The sequence below is a fragment of the Mastigoproctus giganteus genome, chromosome 14 (assembly GCF_048544385.1).
Source record: "Mastigoproctus giganteus isolate SK-2022 chromosome 14, ASM4854438v1, whole genome shotgun sequence".
Taxonomy (NCBI): domain Eukaryota; kingdom Metazoa; phylum Arthropoda; class Arachnida; order Uropygi; family Thelyphonidae; genus Mastigoproctus; species Mastigoproctus giganteus.
Window position 1 is genome coordinate 18,269,165 of NC_143588.1, and position 19,255 is coordinate 18,288,419.

The 19,255-nt window shown below is 36.0% G+C and overlaps 1 protein-coding gene across 1 annotated transcript in view; it reads right to left on the reverse strand.

The window, feature by feature from the left end:
* Nucleotides 1-3,132: 3,132 nt before the first annotated feature.
* Nucleotides 3,133-19,255, reverse strand: part of LOC150075001 (protein BTG3-like) — a 32,351-nt gene continuing 16,228 nt past the window's right edge. Inside the window, exons 2-3 of the mRNA XM_090389031.1 lie at nt 11,827-11,950; nt 3,133-3,240 (exon numbers count right to left, since the gene is read on the reverse strand). Coding sequence (XP_090245157.1) covers nt 3,133-3,240; nt 11,827-11,950 — 232 coding nt within the window. The remainder of the gene's footprint in view (nt 3,241-11,826; nt 11,951-19,255) is intronic.

Here is a 19,255-nt window from a genome sequence, read left to right on the forward strand (position 1 = left end):
TTTATGAAATTATATGAATTTACTTGTAAGAATCAGGGTAATCAATTAAATGGTAAAAAAAGATTTTAGTATTTTAAAACTATTTTTCTACAAAATCACCACATATCTGATTCATATATAATATGCATATTTACACAACTGCAGTGTTTTAAAACCCCAGACTAATATTGAACAAGAGTTTATATTGAGTTTGCACTGCTAATACAAATTCTACCCTTGTATAATCAGTTACATTGCAATTTAATGTGAGTGTTGGGACAACTTTAACACCCGTGTTATAAGTTAAGTGCATTATAACTGAAAATAAAATTTAACAAGGTTTTCCAATTTTTTCAACCTGAATACACAATGACTAAAAGACAATCTATTAAGCAAGCATTATGTGAGTACATTCATTTCACGTTTTCTTTCTTTTTTTTAACTCTTAGCTTTACTATTTTTGCTGTCAGTGGACAAAACAGGTTAAATGTTTTAAATGGCAAATGTACTGTTACTGTAGTTTTTTTTTTTTTTAATAATAATGCCATATTTTAAAATGAAAATATTAAACTTTAATGTTTCATATACTTAAAAAGTAAAATTTCAAAATTGTCAATTTTTTTTTTTATAATGATCTCATTACAAATGAGTAAGGTTTACAGGGAATCCAATTGACAATATAGTGCATAAATAGGAAATAAGGAACAACTCAGTCACATAATCCAAAAGTCACTATAGCTGGGTGGTAATATGCAAAGGAACCAAAAAAAAAAAAATTTTTTTTTTTTTTTCCCCCTTTTACTAGTAATAGGTGCATTCAATTAAGGTATCTTGGAAATCATCACATAGGCAAAAAACAACATCTGGGAAATCCGTTTTCCAGAGAAAATAGAGTAATGGCTAGGTCATATTCTGGATCAGATTATGGGACACCCCCCCCCCCCCAAGGATGTACTACTTTGGTTATAAACAACACAAATGGATTTTACAGTATTGCTGTTTGCCAATTCGTGCGCACTTTGCATTATGCCTTTAGCAGTTTTTGCCACATTTAAAATGTGATTTCATCTTTGAAAAGAAGGCCACATGCAAACTTTATAACTGAATATATCGCAACTGGCAAATACAAAGGGTACTAGGAAAGTTTTGTAATATGACGCAACAATGAATCACAGGAAGCTGCTTGTTGCTGCATGTTGAGACATGTTCATACGTGCATAGTAGCCGCCGCGCCAAGTCGATGGGCTCAGTTATTCATTAGTAGTGAGGGTGTAAAGTGCTTGCGATGGCATCGTGGTCACGAAATGAGATAAGGACAGTTTTGCGGTATAATTTCGTGCGTGGTTTAACCATAGACCAGTGCTTAGAAGAAATGACTCTTGCACTAGATGATGATTGTCCACATCGTACAACGATATTCAGGTGGTATAGAGAATTCCAAAGGGGAAATTTCACTCTGGAGAAGTCTGAGAGGCCGGGAAGGCCACGAACGTCAGTTACGGAGGAAAACGTTACTGCTGTGAGGAAAATGCTTGACGAAAACAGGCGAGTGACCTACCAACAGATAGAGGATACTTTGGGCCTAAATGCACCAGCAATTCGTTCGATTCTGCAAGATCATTTGCACGTGAAGAAACTTTGTTCTCTCTGGGTGCCGCATCAACTGACTGAAGAGCAGATGACACGACGTGTGACTTGGTGCCGGGAGATGTTAAAAAAGTTTGATAAGGGACAATCTCGGTATGTGAACAACATCGTGACAGGTGACGAGACTTGGCTGTACTATTACGATCTGCCGACCAAGGCTCAAAACAAAGTTTGGGTCTTTGATGATGACGACACACCCGTAATTGTCAGAAAATCCCGATCTGTAAAGAAGAAAATGATAGCTGTATTTTTAAATCGAGTGGAATTGTGGAACGTGTCGTTTTGGACACGCAGAAGACAGTCACAGCTAAGTGGTATACTGAACAATGCCTGCCTAAAGTCATTGGATCTATGAAGAATCTGCGGCCAAAGTCAAGAATGGACACCTGGTACCTCCATCACGATAATGCTCCAGCTCACCGCGCCAAAGCCTGCACCGAATATTTGACCACGACAGGACTGAAACTTCTCGAGCACCCTCCCTACAGTCCAGACCTTGCTCCCTGCGACTTTGCACTGTTCCCGCATGTGAAAATGAAGCTAAAAGGGAGGCGGTTTTCCAGTGATGAGGACCTTCTACGGGCTTGGGACAACGAGTGTGCTTTACTCCCTAGTGAAACTTGGTAGAACTGGTTTAAAGATTGGTTTCGGAGGATGGAGAGGTGTATTGAATGTAGAGGAAATTACTTTGAAAAAATTAAATAAACAAAGCTGTATTGCAAAACTTTCCTAGTACCCTTTGTATAGTAGTTTGTGAGAATAAAATATGTTGGTTCAACATATTTCCTCTTAGACAAAACATGTTGTTTTTGAGGTTCCATGTGCACTTACCATTTCATTGTATTTTTTTTTTATTACATCTGTAATTGAGGGGAGCAACTGAACATATATAGTAATTACCCTCAGATAACTGCTGTTTATAAAAGATGAATTATCTAATTGGGGGGAATATACCATAGAAGAGAACAGAGTAGGTCAGTGATCCATACTGGAAACCACTGTAGGAGCCAGTTCTGTGTATGAGGTTCAAAATTTGCTTCTGCTTAATGTCTGTTATGAATTTAGTGTTTTGCCATAAACTGCATTTTTTATGTCCCTCTTGGGGACATGATCACACTTGTATTATATCCAAAACTGCAGTATAACCAAGTGCAGTATATTGAGGTTGCACAGCATATGTGCATGCACACACACAGGAATATATGCATGGAACTATTAGAGAAATGATATGTGTAATGAGCTAAGAGAAGTAAGCTCTTATGTAACAGGAGAAATAAGCTCTTATGTGAGTAACAGGAGAAATAAGCTCTTATGTGAGTAACAGGAGAAATAAGCTCTTATAAGAGTAAAACAGCAGTAAACTCATAAATTAAGTAACCAGGTAAGTGTGCTGTGAGCCATAATAACATTAAATGCCCTGCATAATAAAATCAATAAATAAATTATATACACATTAATTATATACAAAGGGCCAATTATCAACACAATACAATGAATGTTATATTATTAAGGTCTAGCACCATTCAATATATGCAAACAATAATTAGCAATAGCCCTGTGTTTCTGATTGTCACTGCTAGTTGTAGTTTGACCTAAAGATTGGTCCCATGGCCACTGGGTATAAAAATAAATTATACTAAAATTTTTAACGATTTAGCAGCTTATTTGCAGAATAACTGCCAGCCCAACAGACATCAGACAGAACAAGTATATACACCAATCAGAGCAACCACCATAATCTACATATTAAAAAGGAGGAAAAGAGACAACAAGGTGTGTTTTGAGCAGATGCTAAAATAAGTGGCAAAAATAGGATGAAATTGAATTCCACTCTTCCTGGAATATAAAAATTAGAAATAGAAAGCAAAAAGTTATAAAGGGAAGAGTTACATTATTTGGAAATAATACTTTGAGATACCAGCAGTGTAACAGCCCCTGTATCAAAGGGTTTTGTAGTATAACAGGAAAGAAAAGCAATAAGAAATGAATAGAATAAAAATTAGGTAAATTCAACTGGTTGATATTCTATTCATTTTGATAATCTTATTACTCCTCTTTATTGTTATCCCAGGACACCCATCTTGCGAGATGGGCTGTTGCACTTTCACTCAAAGTATGTCAGAGTATTATATGACCCTTTATACTTTTTTTATATTTCTAATTTCTACACCCCATGATCTATTAAAGTGCCCGAGGGAGAGTGGTTTTCTATTACTTATTTTGCCTAAATTTAGAATCTGTCCTTTGCAGTCTTCCCTTCCCCCATTATATATTGGTGTATTTACTTGTTTTGTCTGCTATCTAAAATATAACAAATATAAAATTTTAAAAAATTGTTATTTTTTATTTGTTATATTTGTCTGCTTTGGGCTAGTGGTTATTCTGCCACTAGCCCAAACTGCTAAATATAATTGTTGTAAATATAAAGCTGTTATATAATTGTTGCAATTATATCTTATTCTGAAAATTTACCCCAGAAGCTAAGGGGTCAATCTTCAGACCTAGCTATAACTTGTAGATAGCAATCAGAAACAGATGGCTACTGCTAATTTGGATATACCGAATGCTGCTAGCCCTTGATAAGTATTTGCTACTCAGTTAATAATTGGCCTTTTATTCATATAATTTATTGATTTTATTTTAATTCAGCTTATGGATACTTATTTTCTGAGCTCATTTCTCTCATTGCTTACTACTTTTAGCACATTACACTATCCAGCACATGCCTAGAACAAAAGAAGCCTTCAGGATCGGGGATGAACAATATCAGAATATTCTTATCAACTCCAACCAGTAGTATATAGAATTGAAAATAAAGTTTTTGCTTTTACTTTATTTCAGTTCACTAATTTTATGTGTAAATATACATTTTTATTGTTATCTTATTTTATTTCTGTATATTGTGCAACAGAATTTAAATGAGGGAGGGAGAGCTTGGAAGGTTATCCGTGTTGTGGAAGACCTGCAATGTCCATCACCCCAAAAGTTGAGTACATGGTCTGGTGAAGAGTGATGAACGAGCAGTTCGGTACCTTGCCAGCATTTTGAGCATCTCATCTGAACTTGCGACATTTGCCTTCAAGTAGATCTATCAAATTTCCTTGCAAGTTTTGTAACCATGGATCAGATGTGGGTCCATTACTTTCAGCCAGACACAAAGGAGCAGTCCAAACAGTGGAAACGCAGCTCTTCTCGCCCTCCAAAGAAACTCAAGGTGATGGCACTGGTTTTTTGGGATACTGATGGAGTGTTGCTAGTGCAATACCTTCAGAAAACGCCAGAAATTTTGTCATTGCCATGGCTGCACTGCATGAGTGCAACTTTAAACAATCCCCTATATTAACAATCTTTGTACAATCCCCTATATTAACTAGATCTAGCACCACACTTTCACCTTTTTCCTAATTTGAAAAAAATATCTGGCCGGCATCCATTTTCCCACCATCCATTTCTACAATGGATGTATTCCTGGAGGTCCAAGAAAAAAGAATTGGTAGCAAAAGTGTGTTACTCCAAAGGGGAGACTATGTTGAATAGTAAAATTCCAGACTCTTCGAATAAATCTTTCATACTCAGGCCACAAACTTTTAAAATGTCTCTCGTATTTACACAATATGAGGGATGCCAAGAGGCATATAATAGTCAAACTTGTAGGTATCTTTGGCTGTAAACCTCAAATTATGAAAAATTAACTTACCACAAAATTTCAAGTTGTCATCTCTTTTATTGTGTAAACAATACACAATATGGCATTTCTGATACTTGGGGGGAGGGGAAGATCTATCTATGAATAGCCATTTAGCAATCATCATTTGAGTCCAAACGGTTTAAAGTCACAACCTTTTAAGGATGTGCAACTTTTTCCTCATTTTGATGTGTGCCTGTGAGCTAAATTATTGATGAACAGCTGCATGAACCCATCTGCAATAATGAGATTGACTAATATGATTTTAAGAAAGGTATTGTACTTGTAATAAAAATTTGCTATTTATTTACATCAGAACTAAAATCACAATAATAATTCTTTAAGTAAGAAAGGAAAGATTGCTTTCCATGATTTTAACATATAAATTTGTTTAAAGTTATATAAATACCATGATTTCTTTAAAAATTTAGCATTTTCAGCTTCCTTATTAATTGTCAGTTTATAAATACATATCAAAATTGTAAATTATTTACATCTTGAAATCAATTCTTTTTCATATCATTTAGGTTAAATTAAGAATATGTCATTGATAAAAAGTAAAAAAAAAAAAAAAAATATATATATATATTTACACTTTCACCAGAGATTTATTAACCCAGTGAAAAGGATCTTTCCTTAGTCCATAAAAATGATGGCATTGTATGTGACCAGGGTGATATCGCTGACTATTGCAAAATGTACCACGATAAGAAGCAGAGTTTCGCAAATGAGCACAGGGATATTTGATGCACTTAACATGCTGCTGCTGCTGCTGTTGCTCAACAATTGGTGACTTAAACTTCACAGGTCTTTGCGTTCTACACTGATAATATATATTCCTGTCTGCTCTTGTAAGTCTATGACTATTTTTTGAATAACATTTGTTTACTCCTTGAATGAATTCTGATGTTGCCTGTTTAAGAAAAAGGGAAATTTCAATTTATTCAGTGTCAAGAAATATATTAAGATCAATAATAAATAATTAGTTTTCAAGAGTTCTCAAGTTTCCAGACTGAAGCTGTGAGTGAGAACAGCTCTCAGTATAGTTTAGTGCTGCTAGGTACCATCATATTTCTTCATTATTATTATTATTAGTAGTGGCAGATGATCGGTTTGCAAATGCTGACTTCCAGCAGGATCGCTGTTCACGCGACCTCCTGTTCAACGTCCTCTACCGCATGATGAAGACATTTCGGACCCTGCAATGCTATGTGATTCCGATTTGTCTTTGTGCCCCCTACACCTCCTGCAAGTTTGTCGCACTGGTAGTGAATCAACCTGTATTTTAGTGCAATTGCATCATTTATACACAGCCAATTATAGATTAGCAAATTTGCAATAGCGGCATCGTTTAAGTTACATCTCATATTGTGAATACCTTCACGACGAGTTGCCATGACATTGCACTACTTCGAATAAGTAATGCTTCACCCGAAGGAGAAGACTGTTGTTACTTATTCTCAGTGGATATCACCACTCAGACAGCACCGTTTCAGGGCTATTTGTCCCTTCTTTGGTGGGTGGGTAGGTACCCAAGTGATGTAATGATGACAAAACAGTTGTGAAGTATATCTCCACAATATGAGAGATGCCTGATGGTGTATGATATGTTAGGACTCTAGTGTATTAAGGGCTTATGCTCTTAATACATCATACATCATCAGGCATCTCTCATACACAACTGTTTTGTCATCATTACATCACTTGGATACCCACCCACCAAAGAAGGGCCAAATAGCCCTGAAACGGTGCCATCTGGGTGTATATTTTAGCGCAATTGCACTAAAATATACATAAATTCAGAAATATATGATTTCAGAGAATCATAGGGGTTATTTGAAAGGGGTTCGCGCTAAAAAATATTACGTTGAAAGGGGTTCGCGAGTCAAAAAAGGTTGGGAACTGCTGCTCTAGACTATTCAAAAGAGAGCAATGGAGTTCATTAATGACCTATCTCTTACAAGGCCTCTCCACTCCCAATGTTATTGACATTCTGCTTCTGCTGCATACCTTTTCAGTAGATATTTCCGTGGGAACTATTCTTCTGAACTACTGTCTATAATTTCACCTCTCTCCCTCAAATAGACTGAACACAGTTAGCATCCATTCACTGTTCACATTCCAAAGTTGCACATTCCAAACCTCCCAGAACCAACTTTTTCTCTTCCTCATTTACCCTTTCTGTTTTCTGATACAATATTCCTTCACATTTCCTGAAAATTAGTCTGCAAAAATTAAGTCTAATGTCACCAAATATCTTTTGTCTTCTCTGCCTTCAACCCATGCATGGTGCTAAGTACTGTGGATTCCAATAGCTTTCAAGTTTGTGGGGTTTTATTAAAAATAAATAAACTACAAAATAAAAATTTAGACTGGAATTAGCTAGACTATTGATAGATCGACATTCACTAAATCAGAAACTCCTGTTTCTGATTCTTGTAATTTAACGATTAGGATTTAAAAAGTTAGAAACTGATTAACAAAAGTAATACTTATAAAAATTACTAAATAAAAATGACTTGATACTCCATCAAATATCCTACACTCAGAAATAAAATTTAGACTATGGAACTAGCTAGAATTACTGAAGATTGTGGGTGCAAAATTGGAAACTCCCACTACTGAATATTACCGGTACTGATTAATTAATATCATTAACTACCTCTTCCTACCTTTCTGTTATCAACAAACTTAAACTTTAAATACCTAAATCAATGGAATTAATAAAAGTAGGAAGAGTAAGGGATCTAATACTGAATTATTCCATGAGGAGAAGTGGCCATTTATAACTATTAACTGCCTCATATCATTTAATGCAGAATTCAATCAAAATTTTTTTGTAATTCTAGTGAAATCTTTATAAAAATTAAAAATTTAAGTTACACCAGAATTATTCCTTGTAACACCTGAAAGTATCTAATCAGATTAGTCAGGCATGATCTCCCCACTAAGAAATCCATGCTGTGATTGCCTGATAGCTCTATTCCTATCCATAATTTTCCCCAGCACAGAATTCGAATGGACGTGGTGAGGTTATGCTTAACCTTCCACTACTAACTTGGAGTCTAACAGATTCCACTTTTTAAATTTTTCTGGTTTATATTACATGCCAAACTTTTGTTTGAACAGCACTGTTCTGCAATTACAATAGCCATTGGTAATGTGGCTCATGATCTGTAAAGGTTACAAAGTTCCAGATTGAGAAAAATATACTTTTTAACTATATAATATCGGTGTTTAGATACACCATAGACAACTCTTAAAAAACTACAAAGTAGTTGTTGTGGGCATCATTTGCTCTTTCTCATATTGTGCTCTGCCTTCACGACGAGTTGCCTTGATATTGCACTACCTCAAATAAGTAAAGCTTCACTAATAGAGAAGACTATTGTTACTTATTCTAAGTGAGTACCACCACCCAGACATGTTTCAAGGCTATTGTGAATTTAATGTGAAAAAAAAACCCATTGGACCAGATCAAACAAATGAATTATAAAATTCAAACCATTTGTCCCTATTAGACTTAGAAAAGCAAAAAGGTAGAGGGAAAGTAATAGTAGTAGTGGAAGAGGAAAAGAAACATGTCGAAGAATGAAAGGGACAGTAACTCTTCAACTCACACCACTCAAAAACTAAAATTCCTCCAATAGGTAACGCTTCCCCAGTAGAGAAGACTGTTGTTACCCATTCTCGGAAACTCCGTGAATATCAGGCTCCCCAGATATGTTTCAAGGCCATTGGCCTATCATCAGTGGGTGGGCAGGTACCCTAGTATTGCAGACATGACGACCCAGTTGTGAAGTTAATCACACAATATGAGAGATGCCAAAAGGTGTATAAGATAATATTTAAAATAATTAAATGCACAAGGCATAATACATTAAGAGTTTAATATCTATATAATATCGGTGTTTAGATACACCATAGACAACTCTTAAAAAACTACAAAGTAGTTGTTGTGGGCATCATTTGCTCTTTCTCATATTGTGCTCTGCCTTCACGACGAGTTGCCTTGATATTGCACTAGCATTAGCATTAGCATTAGTTGAGGCATATGATGCAAGAAAGCAAGCTTATTCAGCATCAGCCAAAAAAAAACAAAAAAACACACCACTCCCATTTCACCCCTCCGTTCGCTCGAAATACCTGTCCAGTTGAGCCTTAAATTTGTTTAGGCTGTCAACTTCAACAACAAGTGATGGAAGTCGGTTCCACCAACCAACCACCCGCTGGCCAAAGGCAAATTTCCGCACATCTATCCGACATCCGTCCTTCCTCAATTTGAATTTATGCCCTCTGAGCTGATTATTCTGAGCAAGATGAAGAATCCCACTGGCATTGAGCATGCTCAAACCATTCAAAGCCTTATACACCTCTATCAGATCACCTCGCCGGTGCCTAGTCTCCAGACTCTGTAATTCTACCTCACTACCTCAAATAAGTAACGCTTCACTAATAGAGAAGACTATTGTTACTTATTCTCAGTGAGTACCACCACCCAGACATGTTTCAAGGCTATTGGCCTATCATCAGTTTTTTAAGAGTTGTCTATGGTGTATCTAAACACCGATATTATATAGATATTAAACTCTTAATGTATTAGCCTTGTGCATTTAATTATTTTAAATATTATCTTATACACCTTTTGGTATCTCTCATATTGTGTGATTAACTTCACAACTGGGTCGTCATGTCTGCAATACTAGGGTACCTGCCCACCCACTGATGATAGGCCAATAGCCTTGAAACATGTCTGGGTGGTGGTACTCACTGAGAATAAGTAACAATAGTCTTCTCTATTAGTGAAGCGTTACTTATTTGAGGTAGTGCAATATCAAGGCAACTCGTCGTGAAGGCAGAGCACAATATGAGAAAGAGCAAATGATGCCCACAACAACTACTTTGTAGTTTTTTAAGAGTTGTCTATGGTGTATCTAAACACCGATATTATATAGATATTAAACTCTTAATGTATTATGCCTTGTGCATTTAATTATTTTAAATACTTTTTAACATATATAAGATCAGTTGGAATTTATGCGTTGTCCATTTGAACTCATTCTGCTGCGATTAATTGCAACCTAATTTTTAGAGCTGAATTTTGGGCACTTAAGTGGCTCTCAATTCATAAAGCCAGATTCCCATACTCTGAATCAAATTCAGAAATGTTTAAACAATTTGAATATTTCAAGTATATCTGACAAATGGAATTTATCTGCTATTTAATCTTCCATTGCTAACATGACACCTGTCAGATGCCACTTTTTAAATTTTACTGTTATTTTTTAAAAAAAAATTGTAAATGAAATTGAAAATAATGTATAACTAGTTGCAGAATATTGATGGACAAAGGTACACAGGAGAATTCAATTTTCAGTTTGACATACTATGAATTAAGAGAAGTTACTTTTTTTTGTTTGGTGTTTTAACAGATGTGAACAGAGTGATAGCATCTGTTTCTTATGCTCAACTCCCATACTTATGTACCATCTGGGATGCCAGTGAGAGCTCCCTTAATCTTTTTGTAGAGCTTTGCTTTCAGTGACTTTATAAAAAAAAAATTTGAACAGCTTACAAAAATACATCAACTGAGTCTGGGACTTCATGTTAATATCAATGTTCAGGGGATTAATGAACTCAATTTCTAAGAAATATGATAAAACCATTCTTTATTATTATTTGCTTCATTCATTTATTTTTGTTTGTTTTGTAATTGAGTTTAGCAAATCATAATTAATAGAACACCGTTTTCAATTTTTTTAAAAAAAAAGTTAAAAATAATTTTTTTTTATAATTAAAAAAATTGTTGTTTTACAGGCACGATGCAAGTGTGTTTGTTCCATTCTGGGTACAAGCGACAAAGTTAATTTTTCACTTCACTTTTTGAACCACCTCTGGGAACAGAAGTTTACATTTGCACATCTTGAATCTGTAGGGACTTACCTTGAATCCAAGGATGCTTTCATTATTATAGCTAAAGATTTAATTACCTCTTTTGCTGCTTCTTTTAATGTAATTGGATATATTCCATTAGCCCCATGTTCTTTGTTTACTTTTAGCTTCATCAAATTCTCTTCCAACTACCTTTCATTTATTGTAAAATGATTTAACTTTCAGTGAGGATTAGTAATGAATGGCATGGCATGCATCTGAACACTAGTGAACTATACTATACTGAAAATAGCCAAAAAAAACTATCATTATTGCCAATTAACTTCACTTAGCAAATGGCAAAGTGTGCAAGTATTATCAAATAAACTGATTTTCGTTATTCTCAAAAATCTTATGCAACAAATTTCAGGAATGTCTTCACAATTTGGCCACTGCGATCTATAAAGACAGCATATTTCAGTGAAAAAAGGCCTTTTGTTATTAAGAAATAACTAGGGCTAAAACATTTTTTTAAAATTTGAATATGCCTGTTAAGAAAATATAATGTACATAATAATTCTTGGATAATTTATGTAGATGAATACAAGCTGTTTGCATTTATCCATTAAATGTATAACTGTTACCTGTTCAAATCTTTCTTGGGCTTTCTGTTCCATATCTTCAATATCAATTTCATTGGTATGTATAGTTTTATTTTCACCTTTAAAAGTTGCAACAGTGCAGTGCAAACCTTTCAGTTCTCCAAATCTGAAAAATCCATAAGAAATCATCTGTATTGCATGTAAAAAAATAAATAAATTCTTATATCATACTATATTAATAATTTACTAAACAGTCCCCATGCTGTTTATGCTAACCTCTAAAAAATATTCAGACCAGTAGTGGTGAAAAAAAAAGAGAAGTATTGATGTATCAAGGGGAAACTTTAACTTGAATGGCAACATTTATAGTTAATCCATTAGGAGGCACATCAGGTTTTGTAAAATGAGTGGTCACACTGGATCAGAATGATTCCCAAAATTTAATTGCTTATAATAAAACTATTTTCTTGTAACTTTCTTCCCATGGTTAATGTTTTCTTGTTTTCCCAAAAGATAAAATATCCAATTCATAATGGTAAAGTTATTTTTTTTACAAACCTATTGTAATGGATGGATTTGAATGGACTGAGCAAGCTCATTGCTGATGGGATTCTTCCTCTTGCTCAGACTATGCACATAAGGGGACATAAATTCAAATTGAGGAAGGACGGGTGCAGAAGAGATGTGTGGAAGTTTGCCTTTAGCCAGCATGTGGTTTGGTTTGTTGGAAAAAACTTCCATCTGTTGTGGTGGTAGAGGATAACTTGAATAAATTCAAGGAAGAACTAAACAAACTATTGGAGAGGATGGATAGGATATAGGAGATAGATATAGATAGTTAAATATCAGTCACTTCTTATCAGATCATTAACATGAGTGATCAAAGAGTGATTGAATAATCGGTTTTTGAAGTTTAAAGGCAACAGTAGTGAGAATGATTTTTGACATACTAGTGGTCCCGCGCCTCCGTAGCCAGGTGGGAAGGAGCAGCAGTGCGTAGCACACGCTTCTTGATTAGACCGGGGTTCGAGCCCGTCACCACCAAATACGGAGGATGCGGAAAGGTCATTCAGGGAATGACCACCGCATATCCCGGAGCAATATGGCCTTAGTTGCTAATGCTCCTAAAAACCAAATAACAACAATAACAAACTAGTGGTCCTCTTTCATTTCTGAAAAACACTAGAAAGTATTTGTGCAACACATCTTCTCCAAAAGCAGTTTCTAGCATTTTGTGGGTTTCTGTTGCATTTTCCCCTATTTGAAACGAGATTTGATGCAAATTTTGCTGATCGGCAAAATTACCCACTTTAAAATGTGAAAAAAAAAAAAAAAAACCTATTTAATGTGCATTGATTCAGACTGACTGCAGATAAACATGATTCATGCATTAATATCTAGATGGCCACCAAACATGAAGCAACAAGTCACAATGCACTACTACAACACTCTAATTTCTAAGTCACTCTGATGGGTATTCTTACAATTTTGTTTTAGTTAGCTCTAATTTTTTTTCTTTATTTCTGAATGTACTTGATACTCTTAAGCTTTGGCACTGCACTTGCTTCCTTGCAGTAGAACAGAAACCTGGGAGAGGATTGAAAGTTACATTCCCAGAACAGGTGCATATATACTTGCACATACGCCAATACTAGGAGTATAGTTAATAAATTCGATGAGCTTGAAGTGCTAGTCAAAACATCAAAGGCAGATATTGTTGGGATATCAGAGACATGGTGTCACACAGACATAAGCAGTGCAGAACTGGAATTTGGGGAATACAATGTGTACAGAAAGGATACACAGGACAGAAAGGGAGGAGGGGTTATGCTGTTAGTTAAGAAACACATAAAATCTAAGGAAGGAAGGAAGTGCATCCAATTGATATTGGTGGACAATGCATTGTTGAGTCTGTTTGGAGTCACACACACACAATAGTGTGTGTGTGACTCCAAACACAGTGTGTGACCAAACATAGTGTGTGTGACCAACCCACAAATTCCAGTTAATGTGGATTTATTGAATGATTGTTTTCTACAGCAGAATGTTTGCGAGGCAACTAGAGGGAGTAATACTCTTGATCTGATTATCAGTAGTGATTCTTCATGCATCAAGAATCTGCAGATGAAGGAACCACCAAGTAGCAATGATCACAGTGTGCTGAAGTGAGTTTTACTCAAAGAGGTAACTACCATCAAGGGTAAAGGGAAGGGTTTTTGCTTTCGTAAAGGTGACTACGGGGTCTGAGACAGTATTTAAATTCTATACGGTGGGACCAACTGATGATGTTACCAACAGCAAATTCAAAATGAGAAGCATTCAAATAATTAATCTTGAAAGTTACTAGGCTTTTCATACCAATGAAGAAATATTGTTCCTAAATGGATATCAGATGAACTAATTAGACATGTGACAGAGAAGAAAAATTCATGGGATACATATAAATTAATGTGACACAGAAGCCTTTGATAGATATAAGCTGGTCTGTAACCAAGTTACAATGGAGGTTAGGCAGGCGAAGGCAGATCACGAGAAATCTTTGGCAAAGGATGCAAATAAAAACAGCAAAGAGTTCTTTACTTATGTAAACTCTAGAAGGAAGGGGATGAATCAGATTGGTCCACTTGATATCGATGGTTGAACTGTTGATGATCCTGCTCAGGTAGCTAACAAACTAAATGAATATTTTGCATCTACATTCACACATGAGGAGTTATTCAGGGAGGGGAATGCCAGAATATTCAACTCTGGCAGTAAGCTAGATAATGTTGTTATAACTTAGAGTAAAGTGGAGGAGAAATTGTTGAAGATAAACATAAGAAAGGCACCTGGGGTGGATGGAATCTATCCAGTTATATTAAAGGAGGCGGCAAAGGAATTAAGCAGACCTTTAGACATAATTATGAGAGCTTCCCTGGACTCAGGGGCGGTAACCATGGGCTAGAGATGTGCAAATGTGACTCAAATTCACAAAGGAGGATCAAAGGCCGATACAAGTAATTACAGACCTGTTAGTTTAACTTCTGTTCCAGGGAAATTAATGGAGGCACTGGTTAAAGAAGCATTGCAGGATTCAGTTATAGCTCCGACACAGCATGAGTTTGTTAAGGGGAAGTCTTGTCTGACTAATTTGATTGGATACTATGATGTAGTCACAAAGGAACTGGATGCAAAGAATAACTTTTATATCATATATTTGGATCTTAGAAAGGCCTTTGATGCTGTTGCACATGGAAGACTGCTGCACAAATTGGAGCAGTGTGGCATTGGAGGCAAATTGCTGCTATGGATAAAGGGATGGTTGAGTGGGAGAAGACAGAGTGGTAATCAATGGAGTGAAGCAGAGGGACTCCACTCCATTTCCCCTCCAGCCCCTCAAATTAGTGGAGTCCCTCAGGGTTCAGTGTTGGGTCCATTGTTGTTTTCTGTATTTATAAATGAAACTGATGATGGTATATGAGGCTTAACGTCCAAGTTTGCAGACGATACGAAGGTTGGCAGGGTTGTTAATGACACTAATGACAGTACACTGCTGCAACAAGATCTAGAAAAGCTGAGCTGAGAGGTGACAAATTAAGTTTAACATTGACAAATGTAAATTACTATATATGGGAACAGTAATCCCAGAGTAACGTATCAACTCTGTGGTATCACACTGAGAATGAAAAGTACCTGAGGATAATTGTGTAGGCAGATATAAAGTTTTCTGAGCAGTGCAGACTGTCTGCAAGAGTAGCTCATGGTGCCTTGTCAATGGGCACCTCCGTAGCCAGGTGGGCAGGAGCAGCAGTGCGTAGCACACGCTTCTTGATTAGACCGGGGTTCGAGTCCGTGACCACGAAATACGGAGGATGCAGAAAGGTCATGGAATGACCACTGCATATCCCCGGAGCAATATGGTCTTAGTTGCTAATGCTCCTAAAAACCAAATAACAACAACAAAGCCTTGTCAGTGATATACAGGAATTTTTCTAGCAGGGATAATGAGGTGGTTATCCCCTTATATAAGGCAATGGTCAGGCCACACTTTGAATACTGTATACAGGTCTGGAGGCCTCACTTTAAGAAGGATGTAGAGCTGTTGGAACAAGTACAGAGAAGGGCAACAAAATTAGTGGACAGAACAAAGGGTTGCTCTTACGAAGACTTAAGTTTTGCAAATCACAGTGTCTGGAGACTAGGCACCAGTGAGGTGATCTGCTTGAGGTATATAAAGCTTTGAATGGTTTGAGCATGCTCAGTGCTGATGGGATCCTTCCTCTTGCTCAGAATAATTACCTGAGAGGGCATAAATTCAAATTGAGGAAAGACAGTTGTAGGATTGATGTGCGGAAGTTTGCCTTTAGCCAGCGGGTGGTTGATTACTGGAACAAACTTCCATCTGTCATAGAAGTTGATAGCTTAAATAGATTCAAGGCAGAACTTTACAAACATTTGGAGCGAGGGGATGCGTGAAATAAGGGGGGGGGAGGATTTGGCTGATGCTATACAAGCTTGCTTTCTTTCACATATGCCCTTGCTTCTTCTTCTTTGGTCCTTAGCTGGCAGCTGGGGGAGGCGGTTGGCCACGCAACCAGTATGCTGCTGTAGGTGCCGCAGGGTTTTGGACTTGCTCTGTGATGTTCTTCCATACCTTACGATCCATGTCTTCAGTCCTGGCCTGGTTAAGGTCGAGACGTCGGCTCTTCAAGTCATCTTCCACTTGCTTGGCCCACGTTTTCCTAGGCGCGGTCCGTTGGATGCTCCATTGGGTGGGTCGTTGTCTCCAAAGGAGTGTGGATGGTATTCTGTTCGTGCCCATTCTACATACGTGGCCAAACCATCTGAGCCTTCGCTTCTGGATTTGGTCGGCAATGGTTGGTCGCTGTTGGCATCTGGCGCGGATGGTATCATTAGTGATGCGGTCGTGAAGAGAGATGCCCAAGATCTGCCGCAGGCATCGCATTTGGAATACCTCAAGTTTGTTCAAATCTAACTTGAGACAAATCCATGTTTCCGATCCGATGCCCTTGCTAATGCTACAAAAAAAAAAAAAAAAAAAACCTAAGCAGTAAAACTACTATTCTAGAGTGTTCAGGACAGTCTAGACACAATAGAAAGCAGATGCACTCAACCTCTCTGCCTCGTTTTCTAGACATGTTAGCATATACAGTAAGACCCCTGTATCCACAGGAGATTTGTTCCAAGACTGTGGATGGCTGAAACCGCAGATATAAGTGAACACCTGCTGACCTCATATATAATGTGATTTTCTTGTATATGCATACATATAATAAAGTTTAATCGATAAATTGAACACACATTAAGCCATTACCAACATTAAATACGGTAATAATAAAGTACAGCAGACTCTCAATTTATTGGGATTGGATTAACCGGAACACTTCAAGACACCAAATTAAAAAAAAATCAATCAACTAGAATTTTGCAAGATGTAAATAAGCGCCGTTATAAGTTGTCATTGGGAAATTAGTGTGTCTATTATCTTGCAACCTCCGCTGTCTTAACACCTACAAAAAAAAGAGACCAAATGTTTAGTTTGATTTAGTGCGTCTTGTCGATTGTTGTGTTCTGTCACACCGCAAAAGGACAAATTTTGTTTCATTATTTATGTCAGGGATGTTAGAATTTTTTTATAGTAACAATTTTTTATTTTAATTTTTTTGTTTAGAAATCGTGAAAATGATGTGCTTTCAAATTAAACAAAAACTTGGAATTATTCAAAAGTTTGAAAAATCCGTTAAATCTCTAAAGAACCAGTATAATGTTGATCAAACCATACGCAACACAGTAAAAAATAAAGGGACACTAATATATTTAAAATCAATATCGTAAAAAATAAAGGAATGCATCGTATCGGACACGCGAGTAGTACATGTTAAGTTTTTCGTTTTTTTTCCCTGGTTAACTGTGAATAACTGAATCAGCAGATATGGGGAGCACAACTCAGTAAGACCCCCATATCCACGGGAATACGTTCCAAAACCTACCATGGATATAAGTGAACAGCTGCTGATCCCATATATAACGTGATTTTCTTGTACATACATACGTATATAAAGTTTAATTGATAAATTAAACACACAGTAAGACATCACCAACGTTAAATACAGTAATAATAAAGTACAGCAGACTCTCCATTTACCGGGATTGGATTAACCGGGACACTTCAAAGCTTCAAATTAAAAAAAAATATATCAACCAGAAATTCATAAAATTCAAGTAATAACTAGAATAAGTATAAACAGATGTTTTGCAAGTCATAAATAAGCAGCGTTATAAGTCGTCATTGGGAGATTAGTGTGTCTGTTATCTTGCAACCCCCGCTGTCTTCACACCTACAAAAAAAAAAAAAAAAGAGACCAAATGTTTAATGACCAAAAGAGAGACCAAAACTAGTTTGATTTAGTGCGTCATGTTGATTGTTGTGTTCTGTCGCACCGCAAAAGGACAAATTTTGTTTCGTTATTTATGTCAGGGATGTTGGAATTTTTTTTTTTTTATATAGTAACTATAAATTAAACAAAAACTTGGAATTATTCAAAAGTTTGAAAATGGTGCATCCATTAAATCTCTAAAGAACCATTATAATGTTGGTGACCAAACCATACACAACAGTAAAAAATAAAGGGATGCTATTATATTTAAAATCGACATTGCAAAAAATAAAGGGATGCTATTATATTTAAAATTGACATTGCAAAAAATAAAGGGATGCTATTATATTTAAAATTGACATTGCAAAAAATAAAGGGATGCTATTATATTTAAAATCGACATTGCAAAAAATAAAGGGACACATCGTATTGGACATGCTAGTAGTACGTGTTAAGTTTTTTTCCCATGGTTAACCGTGGATAACTGAATCAGCAGATACAGGGGACACAACTCAGGAAGACACCTCGTATCTACGGGGTATATTTTCCAAGACCTACCGTGGATGGATGAAATTGTGGACATAAGTGAACACCTGCTGACCTCATATATAACATGATTTTCTTGTACATACATACGTATATAAAGTTTAATTGATAAATTAAACACACAGTAAGACATTACCAATATTAAATATGGTAATAATGAAGTACAGCAGACTTTCGATTTACCGGGACACTTCAAGACTCCAAATAAAAAAAAAAATAAAATAAAAAAAATCAACCAGAAATCATAAAATTCAAGTAATAACTAGAATGAATATAAACAGATGTTTTGCAATCGTAAATAAGCGGCATTATAAATTGTCATTGGGAGATTAGTGTGTCTATTATCTTGCAACCCTCACTGTCTTCACACCTACAAAAAAAAAAAAAAAAAAAAAGAGAGACCAAATGTTTAGTTTGATTTAGCGCGTCACATCAATTGTTGTGTTTTGTCACACCACAAAAGGGCAAATTTTGTTTCGTTATTTATGTCAGGGATGTTGGAATTTTTTTTTTATAGTTAACTATAAATTAAACAAAAACTTGGAATT